The 11,291-nt window shown below is 44.3% G+C and overlaps 1 protein-coding gene across 3 annotated transcripts in view; it reads left to right on the top strand.

Moving 5' to 3' along the window:
- Window positions 1-1,164: 1,164 nt before the first annotated feature.
- fermt2 (FERM domain containing kindlin 2) overlaps window positions 1,165-11,291 on the top strand; it is a 53,745-nt gene continuing 43,618 nt past the window's right edge. For all 3 annotated transcript variants that reach the window (XM_056295558.1, XM_056295557.1, XM_056295556.1), the window contains exons 1-2: window positions 1,165-1,340; window positions 2,212-2,369. In XM_056295558.1, the coding sequence (XP_056151533.1) occupies window positions 2,213-2,369 (157 nt within the window). In that variant the 5' untranslated portion in view covers window positions 1,165-1,340; window position 2,212. The remainder of the gene's footprint in view (window positions 1,341-2,211; window positions 2,370-11,291) is intronic.

Raw genomic sequence — 11,291 nt, 5'->3', positions numbered from 1 at the left:
AGTGAAAAAAAAGACCCTTCATGACTGCGGCTCAGGATTGTTAATGGATCACCTTGTCCCCAAAGTGTCAGAATGTTCCTTTATTCTGCTTTTCAGTGCCAAGTGTGGCCCAATATCTGAATCTAACAAGCCCAAGCCCCCTGGGAATGAACTGTGTTCTGTGTAGAGAGTTGTAGTTAATCAGCTTGCTGAGTTAGAAACCTTGTGAGGGTTCTCCATAATGACATCCTGGATGCACTTAAGGATTTTACAGGAAAACGTACAAATAACGACTGGCATTGCTGGCATTGAAACGGATGTTTGACGTTAGGAGTATTAAATGGGTTTTATTTGTTGTTGTTTTTTTTTGTGAGCAAACACTCAAAATAAACGAATAAGTCACTCGAGACCATCTGCTAAATCATGCACCATAATCTCAGTTAGCCTCACGCAATTCAATTCAAAGTGGACCACTTTGAGTAAATAATTTCTCTAAGTAGTTGAACACACAGCAACGCGATTTTGCAGAAGGAAAAAAAAGTGGCAGGCTCTGGCATTCGAAAAGTAAAGGGGGAAAAAAGTGGGTAAAAAAGGGTTTTAAATGACTGCTTGTGTGATATTCCCAGGACAAAACAGGCTACCCCCATAATGATCCCCGGATGCAGGCTGCATGGCTCGGTAGCGTAGGACTATTTCCATAAAAGGCAGCCAGCCAGAGGTCTTTATGTCCAGTTCCCTGTCCCTTCCCCAAAACCGTTGAATTTTCTCCGTTGGGAGTATTGCGATTAGGAAAAACAGGAATGTCTCCCATACAGGCTGTATGAAGGGCTTGTATGTGTACGTGTGTGCGCGCGCCGATATAGTTTGCAGACCCCCGGTTCTACAAAACGGAGAGTTTGACAAAGGAAGAAGAAGAAGAAGAAAAAACCACCACATGAAAGAATCGACCCTCTGTTCTTTCTGCAGTTTTCCTGCGTAACATCAGTGGTTTTGCACCAACACATACCCAGCCTCGGAGTCGGACCGTAATGTGTCGGGCACAGAAAGCCCTCAGTATGAGAGGAAAAGTGGGATTGGAGCAGTGACGTTATCCGTCTGTCGGAAAGAGGGGAGGAGGGAGAAAAAGAGGGACGGCTTGGACTCCATTAGCTGAAGCCCGAGGAAACAGTTTGGGGGATATTTCACTTCGGCGACTTCTTTGGGATTTTTCCCCTCCTCCTCCTCCTCCTCCTCCTCCTCCTGTGTTTAAAAAAAACCCCAAAAAACTTTATACATGATTAGAACAAGGGGAACTGTCTGATAATCGCTACGTCGACGGTTTTGGTGGATTTTCCTCTCTGGGCTGGTTGTATTTTGTGAAGGTGAGTAAAAACGGGTTTTGATTTTCGCCCTCAGTGCGTTTTCTTTCTTTTTCTTTTGCCAGTGCACCGCTATGAAATATGGAGGAAAAAAAATGATACGCTTCACGTTGCTTTAGCATAGCGTCACGGCTTGGTTTAATCCACCCTTCTCCCGAAACAACTTTTAGTCAGGATTGTGAGGTTGTTTTTTTTCTGGGGTCGCTTAACTTTCGTACAACTCTTTGAATGAGCGAGAGAGCGTTGCGGCACGGGCTCCGCTTACGTAATCCTGTCTTAATTGTAAGCGTACGTTTACCGTTAGATTGAACAGGTGAGCAAGCACGTTACGAATCGATGGAAACCCCCCCGCTGAAGTCCCTCAATGAATGAAGCCCCGGGCCTACGCTTTACCTTCACTTCTGTTTTGTTTGTGGATCAACTGGCTGTTAAGATCACCCATGACCGCCCTTTTAAACCAAACCGTGACGTGAAAGGCGGATTTAACGTTTTAACGTTGGCTTTAGCGGCGTAACTCGCACAGGGTTGTTTAACCCACAGCAGATTGTGCAGGTGAAGGATAATGTCAAGCTTCACGTGAGCTTAGCAACACCCCTGAAGTTCTCTCTTGCTCTTGAACATCGCACTCGTTTGCAGTGCAGTGTGGCATTTCTTTAGACAGATTTATCCATTCTGTTACCTTAATTGCGTTTATTGCCGTTTTAGTGTTCTTTTTTTGAGAGAACCAATGTGTGACTACACGTGGCAAAGAAAGGATTCTGATGATCTTAACACGTGATGCCTTTGAAGAAGGATATCAGAGACAAGCGTGAAGAAGGTCAGAGGAGGAGAGGGAGATGGTCTGACCATTACTTTGTGTTTTTCTGTTTGACAGGATGGCGCTGGACGGGATCCGGATGCCGGATGGCTGCTATGCAGACGGGACGTGGGAACTGAAGATGCATGTTACCGACCTGCACAGGGACGTGTCTCTGAGGGTCACCGGAGAAATCCACATCGGTGGGGTCATGCTCAAACTCGTGGAGAAACTTGGTAAGAAATTTCAGCCAGCTTTGTATTGTCACGCACAGCTTAAAAACCGGCGTGGCTCCTTTTCAAACGGAACTAGTTTTGGATTTCACATCGTCAAACCCCTTACAGATACTAATGTAATAAGGATACACGTGGGCTATTTGGCAACCATCCAGCATGAATTGTCCTTTAAGTCTGCATGAGCTGGTCGCTGCAAGTTATGGTTATTATTGTAGTTGGCTGTAATACCTTTGCCCCTGACCTCTGCCCCTGTGCTTCATTGCTGTTGCTCGATTCAACACTGAGCGTGTTAATAACTGGTTGTGTTAGCAATACTACATGTGAGGTTGTAAATTCCTCTCTTTTGTGACATAGATATGTCTGAGAACTGAGATTGAACTCCTGGATAAACAACTTGTTTGCAAGCCTTGTTTCAGAATAAAAGCCATGGTTTAGAAGAGAGTCTGTCAAGCTTTTTCATGGCAGGGAGTCCAAAATGTCCTTTGTGCCAGGGATCATCTGTAATCTATCAGAACCAGGCACCTTTGACTGAGAATGGTATTTTTGTTTTACCTTTTTATTTTGGATTTAATTCAGCACAGAAATATAAAAATCGAAGCAAAATGTCTTCCTTCTTGTTGAGGACCACTCTGAGGAGATTTGGTGTTCAAACCTTGCACGTCATTGGTTTAGCATGCTTAGTTATGCCGCCATATCTGTCATCTAGAGCAATAAAAAAAACCAACGGAAAAATATACTCCGTGTCTTCCCTTTGCAATCGCATGCACTCTTGTGTAACTGGAGTCATGCATTTGACAAGTCTGGGTGCAAGCAGGCATACTAGGAGTCCTCTGTTCCAGCCACTTGAACACTGACCTGTTTCACAGAGGATGGACAGAGGTCAGTAGTGGTGGCTGTGCATTTTGGGAAGTGACAGTGTGCTGTGTGGGTGGCGCCCGAGTGCCCGGCATTCCTTCAGCGCACCAAGGTTTTATTCTCGACCCGTGGTCCTGTTTTTAGCCCTACTGTCAGAGTGCCACATAATTGAGGTCTTTGTTCCCAGTGGTCGTTTGTGCTCAACAGCATCATGTAAACCATGCACATGTGCAGTGTTGCCGTTGTATGTGGGACGATATGAATTCATTGGTCCTCCAACACGAGCTCCATTCAAGGGCCAGCTTTATCCTTTGTTTGGGTTGTGTGCAGGCTTTTTGTTTGCAAATACGTGCGTTGATAGGTATTGCTTCAGGTAATGGATTGTTCAATGATTGTTCCTCATGTGAAATGTTGAGGCATAATGGTGGAGTGACATTTTCATAGAATTTTGTGTTTCATCTTTTGAAATGGTTAAATTGTCTTTATCAAGAACCAGCTGCTCACATATGATTTTTCTGGGGGGGGGGGCAGGGGTTGGACTGTAGGCTTCTTGAACAAGCATGGCTCCCATTCACTTGTAATGCAAGACTACCTTTGGCCTCATGACTACCTTTGGCCTCCATACCTTTGACATTGGCCTATATTTTCGTAACTGCTGTGTTGTTCTGTTGTCCATCTGCTGTGGATTCCAGTGGCTTTAGGTTTTCATGTCCACAGATTACAATGGTTTGGATTTTCCAACCAACCCTGACCAATCATTGGATGTTGTTGCACTGAAAAACCCCCCAAAGTATGGGTGGAGAGTGTCTGTGTGTGATGTGGAAGCGTTTTTCCACCATTGTTTTATCTGAGAGCATCCATCTTCTAATTATAGTCTTGATCTCTCTTCTCGATCTTCTTACTGAAGCATCCCTCGCCACCAGTGGTGCAGTTAAATGGGGTATGCCATGGCCTACTGTGTTATGCTGAAAGTGGATCTGTGCCTCTGCAATATGCGTTTGTAAGAGATGAAGTTAATAATCTACATGATTTAAAACGTGCCTATTTTGGAACAGAACACCTCCTTTCTGTACTAAATTGGAGCACTTTCACATGGTTTTACTTTTGAATTATATGGGCATTACATTTGACTACTGTCTGCCTCCTGTCCTGAGTCCGTGGGTTGTTTTTATGCCATGTAATCATTAACCCTCTCTTAACACAGGCCTCACACATGGTCACGCTCTGTAGTAGATAAAACTGTACAGCGTTGGTGAGGCATAAAGCGTTATAACCTCTGTACTTGCCAGGAGTAAAGACACTCTTGTTGACAGTCTGGTAAAAGTTAGGCTGTTTCTGCTGTAACTTCAGTTGAAATGCTGCACACCTTACCTCGGGCAGTCAGAAATAATGACCACAGTGTCTATGCATGCTCAATGCATGCCACGGCATTTTTTTTTTCTGTTAAAATATGATTCGGCTAACATTTGAAATATTAAAGCTACAATCCTGACGATCACTGCATCTGTTTAAATTATGAAATCTGACCGATACTTTGGTAATTGTGGTGGTATTTCTGCAAGCCGAACCTCAGAGATTCATTTGAAATGAAGAAAAGTCGCCAGTGCTCTTTTCTCAGCACCCTCTCCACCGCCAAATAAAATATGGGTGAAGCAGGATTTTAGTTATTGATGCTGTATCTGCTGGTCTAAAGGTCTTCTTTGAGCTTTTTCTGCAACATCTGTTCTATGCACCGTATGTTTTTCTCCTGGGGAAGTCTTACCGGTCAGTACAAATTAAATGAGCAAGTATAAGTATACATGATTTCGATAGTCACTAATCAGTGACTATCGAAATCATGAATAAATCATAAATCATAAATACACCAGCTGTAGAAAGTATCAAAGGACAATGGTATGCATGTAAAACTTCTGGATTCTAGTTTTAGACTTAAGTTATGAGACCTTCACAAGGGAAAAGGATTTTAGTGATGTGATTTTACAGAAAATTCTGTTTAAATTTTGCCTGTGCCAGTGTGCTGAACTGTAAAGGAGCCGCCTCACAGATCACTGGAGTTTTTGTGAACTTGAATAAGAAAAGGAGACAGTGTCAGTCCAGGGAACAGCAGACAAACTCCTCTCACGGGACACCCTTTCCATGGTGTAGTGTGGGAAAAGTTCTCAGGTCTTTCATTTGTCGGTGACCTCCTTTCAGACCTTCCAACTCTCACTGGTGACAGTGTTGCACAAACCAGAGTGGTCCCCACTGAACAGCTCTAAAGTGCTGTCACCTATCTACCGAGACATCTGTTGATTGGTTGGCTCAGTGGTTACACACTTGTGTGTTGGGTGTTTGTGTATGCGTGTGTGTGAGCATGTCATTCTGTGGCGCTGAGCTAAGGGGCACGTAGGTACCATCGAGTCTTGGCAGAACATTTTCCCTAGGCAAAAAGGACACCCTGTTGTAATGACATAACTAACTTTTTCTGTTTCTTTCCATCTCCCTCTCTCTCTCTTTCTGTGGGACCGTCTGTTTGTCTGTCTCACCCTCTAAATCAAAACAAGGGCCATTTGTGATTCAGCAGTTACCGTCCACAAAGCTGACGGTGCACAAACTTGCCTCCTAACATTTGTCGCGCCCTGTGTTTGTGGACTTGTACATTCATAGGGTTGAAACTTCCACATGCGTGCCAGTGGGGATATTTGTAGAAGTCAGCCTTTTTCTTTGCTGATACTTTATGGTCTCTGTGTGGCGTGCGTGTGTGTGCTCCCCCACATGTGAGTGTAGGCGAGTGGGTGTGTTCCGCAGTCTCCACATGGGACCAGCCTCCATCTTTCTGCTCTTCCTGTGAGCCCGCGGGTCTCCCCACCGAAGATCGCAGGCTCAGATGGCCCCCTGTAATGGATTAAATAGACAAATGCCAGGAAAGCACTTAGTTATTGATTACAGCAGTGAGTGCAGCCTCCATTTCCCTCGTAACCCTCCAGGAGAGCAGTATTTAAGGCCAACTGATTGAAACCCCCTCCTGTTACCCCTTTAGTCATCCTTTCATCCCTCCATTGCTCCTCTTCACTTGGTGGCATCTCCAACTTTGTTCTTTTCCCAAGTGCCCCCCCCCCCCTAAAAGCTTATACTACTTAAATGGGTAAACAAACATTGTATAAGTACCATTAGCTGTCGGGAGTCTTTTGCGATTTAAAAAAAAAAGAAAAGCGCCTCCTAAGATAACTTTTATCTATATAGATCTGTTCTTCTTGGTTAACAGTTTTGGTTTTTTTTTGCAGTTAAAGGTGGGAAGGCCATAATGATGTCTTTTCCTCGCTCTGACCTGCAGCCTAGGATTGCATGTTAAGACCAAGGGTATAAACCTACAGTTCTTAGGTTATCGCCGTTAAATATTTGAGAAAGTGATTCCTTAGTTAGCCATATATGAGCTAGAGAACATTTGTGTTTTGGATTTTTGCAGAGTTCCACTGTAGTATCTGCCCTGTTTCTACTGCTTCTGCTTATCCTCAAATGGACAGCTGTGGATAGAGAGTGGGAGGGAAGAGTAGCCTTGTACTGGATGGAGACGAAAAGAGGAGGGGAGTAGTGTGAGCTTTAGAAAGGGGGGGGGGCTCTCTCTCTTTCGCACACACGCACACACGCACACACACACACACACACACACACACACACACACACACACACACACACAATGTGACGTCACGTCAGCCACAGCACCAGAATTCCATAAAAGTCTTCAGCCGGGCAGGAAATGACTTCCAGGGTTTGGCATGTTGTTCTCTGGTCGCTGCCGTCATCGCTGGATTCTCTACTGCCTGCTTCATCTCTCCCTTCAATCTCTCAACCCCCCACTTTCCTCCTTTTTTCTTTCTTCTCTCTCTCTCTCTCTCTCTCTCTCTCTCATCCCATGTACTTTATATAATTTTTTTTAATCATTAATAAAAACATAGATAAAAAAATGAATAATTAATGGGACTATCATGTACAGTCCATTCCCCCATCAAAAGTGCCTAATCACTTTTCCAGTGCTCAGCCATCCATAAGTGTTCCTGGTTAAAGTCCATCTAACCCGGTGGTTGAATTATAACCATGCAAAAAAAAAAAAAACTTAAGCAAACTAATTTTACCAGTGAGACACTGAAGGTTCATGCGTTGGTTTCCAGTGAGGGGCCGACAATTTTTGGCGGCGACAACTCCATCCAGCCACAGATATCTTTCCCTAGATGTCAGGGAAAATGTGTACTTCGCATTTCAGATGACCTAGATTTTTTTTCACATCAGTTGTAACCCCCCTCCACCGATTTTACTATTGGGTTGTATTAAGTCATATGAGAAATGTGCCTGCAGTCACACGCTCATTTCTATTTGACGCGTCTTAAGTACTGATCAAAGGCACCTCTAATCCTGGCTTTTTGGAAGCAAACATTGTAATCAGACTTAGTCACTTTAATATTTCCTGTTAGTAAGAGCTATTTTTCTCCTCTTAACAAGCAATTTGAATGTTGCACACTGACTGGTGCCATGACCGTCAGGGGTCCTCCAGCCTGTCTGCTGGAGGAGGTGGTGGCCAGGGGAAGATGGCCCCCGTTTTGACAATGGAGCTCGGGCTTCGTTAGGAAACGGACGCAATTTAACACAGGATGCTAAACTTCCTCTGTAATTTTTTTTTCTTTGCGTGCCTTTTTTTTCTCCTGCATCCTACCCCTGCCTTAGAGTTTAGGCCCCCCCCCCTTTTTTTTCTTCTAAGGATATGATGCCTTCCCATGATTCTTTGAGGTAGAGAGGAAAACAAGGATTTTTGATCCCTGCAGTTAGTGAGATGAGAAATTGACATAACCCTTTTTTTCCTCAGCAAGGGTAGTTGCCATGTCTTTGTATTCCTTATCTCGCATTGAGAGAGAGTGGTGAATTTCCTTTATAGGTGTGTATCCCCTCTCTTTACATATCCTCCTGCTGTTCTGTGATGTCCACAATGTATTACATTACCTCGCGCAGAGAGATGGAATTGGTTAGAGCCGTCTTCAGTGTCATGTACGCCAGAGCGATAAATGGCCTGACTGTTTGAAACCCTGCACTCTAATCTATCTGACAGGAAGTTGTTAGCCAAAGAGTGGGGTCCTGCCCAGGCCAGAGCTTTCCTGTTACACTTGCAAGATTAGGCTTTGATTTACCTGTAGCATATTCATGCATGTATATAATAAGCACTACCACATACATACATGACAAATACTTGGGGTTTCACTTAACATTTAACTAGCCACATCAATTTGCAGAAAAAACATCTCAACAATGCCAAAAGCAAACCCACTACAAATTAAGGGCACTTTGCCAATCAACCTCTCAAATGCACAGCATGTTCAAATTCCTGTGAGGGATGAAATAGCTCAAATTTGCATTTCCAGCAATTTCAATTATTAACTGTCCGTGTTTCTTGGAGTGTTCCTGGAAAAAACAAAATGGGCACATTAATTTAGTCTTGGTTGGCATGTCAAAAATGTAGTGGAACAAACTCTTGCAGCTAATCTGGGAATCTCAGCCTGTTGCTCCTTTTGTCCCTCTCTACTTCCTGTAGTGGAAGTCAGCGTTGCAGATCCAGTTAAGGGAAATGACAGAGCCTTTATATCGTCGCTGTACAGCGGTGGGTCAGTGGAGTTAATTGATCTTGTGTTCGTGTTTAGATTCTCAGGCCACATTTCATTCTTTTTAGCTGTTCCCTCTCCCTAGTCTCAAACAACAGAGGTGTAGTTTTTCACAACTAGGGTATACTTTTTACACAAAGCGGCTTTATCGACACAGTATAGCAAAAGCTGACTGTATTCAGCACTGACAGTTTATTTCCTTAACAGATGCTCATATGTGTAGTGGCTGTGCTTTTCATCTTGTCTTAAAAGGCATGCTGCAAGGCAGCGCTTATGTCACTTTCTCCGACCCAACATTTAGCAGGCCTATGAGCCGGGCTTGCATATTCACAAGTCTCACTATATCATAAAGGATCTCAGCTTTTTGCGTGGGATGCATTTATGAAACAGGGGACAGGACTGCTCCCTATGGTCAACTCTGAAGAGGCATTAGTGAGATGCCTTGTCACAGTGAGAGAAAGTGCACATATCCCATCTTCTTGTCCTGAGGGAATATCTGGATAAAAAGAAATGGATAGGCAATGCCGTAGAAGGATGAAACAGGGCGAATGGGTTTTCTCTCTACGCTCCATTGATCTATGGCTAGGAGTCGCTTTGTAATGTTGTTACTGCAGTCCGTCCATGAACGCCTAATCGTATAAAACTGGGTCAGGGCGGAGGGGCAGCACCCCCATTGTTTTGCTGTGTTTGGATTATGACACAAATGGATACAAACTATCTATCTCTGAGGAGGTCTTAGGTAATAGTCTGCTAGCCTCTCCTCCTAATGCCTCACAGCCGGAAGGGAGTCCACCCCCACCCCCTTTTTTTCTGACAGATGGAACAAGACTTGGCTGCTGTGAAGTTTACTATCTTCATTGTGCATCATGATAAATGATTGCTGGTCCATTTGGATTTCAAAAATCATGACCCTTGCCCTTGACTTTGAAAACTTGTAGTCTTCATCAGCATGCTTCAGAGCTCAACTAACTACACAACTGGCGCCAACACGGCAGCCTCTCCAGTTGGACATAGCTCTTCTCTGCTGACTGCCTCGGCTCTGGGCCTGTCAGGAAAACTTATCCTCTGGAGCTCTCAGGTGAGCTGGGAATTGAGGATTGAATGCACCAAAGCCCTACTGCTGGCCAGCCTCTGAGGGGAAAGTCTGCATGTTTCATGCCGACTTGGCAGGACTGACCCAGAAGGATAGATGCCTGGCTTCTCCTTTAATTCTCTGGCTGCAGAAAGATGAGTGTGGATTGTGTGTGTATTCGTTGCTCGGGCAGCATCCCACTCTCTTCAGAAAAATACAAAGAGTAAACTTATTGGTAAAGTGTGTGTATTTGTGTGAGGGTTCCATTGGAAGAGATTGCACGTGAGAAACGGTAAATTCAACAGGATCAAGGGTCAATAACACAGTCAATCTCTCCCTTGATTCCTCTTCGGATGGCCACGACCTTTTAGGATGCGTCCCTTGTGGAAACTGTGTGTGTGTGTGTGTGTGTGTGTGTGTGTGTGTGTGTGTGTGTGTGTGTGTGTGTGTGTGTGTGTGTGTGTGTGTGTGTGTGTGTGTGTGTGTGTGTGTGTGTGTGTGTGTGTGTCAGTGACGCAGGTCACAGCCTGGGGAGTCTCCTGTTTCTGTAGCCTGCTGTAGCTCCATGGACAGATCCTTTACATACAGGTATGGTTAGATAGAGATGGACAGCTTGAAAGATTTCAGATTCTTTGTCTCTGGAGAGAACATAGGTCCAAAGGCTGTATATGTTGCATATTTAATGCTACATGGATGACAAATGGCTGGTTAGTCTTCGATTGATTATTGACAGGAAGCTGTCTGAGCTGTCGTAATAAGGGACGGAAAATAAGCTTGGCTAACACTGTTCATCTCAGTGCCTGTCAATGGAAAACACTTTGAGGTTGAGGATGAGCTGAAATATCCGAAGGTCGGCCGGGATAGATTAGCATGCTAATGATTTTACTCTATGCTGCTTTTATAGTCGGTGGCCACAGTATACAAATGCTAGCGTTTGGTAGCCTGTGTTGGCTTTGCGTGTTGAAATGGAAGAGAAGTGACATGTTTATTGCTCTAGTTGTTTGAGATTTGTCATGGCTTTCATATCTGAATAACACATCAGTCCAGAAACATGTTTGGCTGCTCTTTGCATGCAAGTTCTTTGACTGATGAACAATGTTATTTTCACATAAGTGGCTCGAACTGTTGTCTTCAGCATGAGCCCAGGTCCTGGTGAGTTCACTGTACCAGAGTTCAACCTGCCATTGACAACGCCCTGTCTGCCATGCAGATACTGTCATCACCCGTTATCAGTCCTCTGTTAGTCCTATGGTGGCGATCTGGTTTTGATGCTATCTACCTCTACTGCACATAGACCCAGAGCGAGCGGACTGCCTGTACGCCATTTGCAGCCCATCTTATATTAGGACAATGCACAACAGTTGTCTGCTG

This window comes from Lampris incognitus, chromosome 16, assembly GCF_029633865.1.
Source record: "Lampris incognitus isolate fLamInc1 chromosome 16, fLamInc1.hap2, whole genome shotgun sequence".
Lineage (NCBI taxonomy): Eukaryota > Metazoa > Chordata > Actinopteri > Lampriformes > Lampridae > Lampris > Lampris incognitus.
The sequence above is the reverse complement of the archived record's forward strand: the minus strand, read 5'-3'. Positions and strand labels throughout refer to the sequence as shown.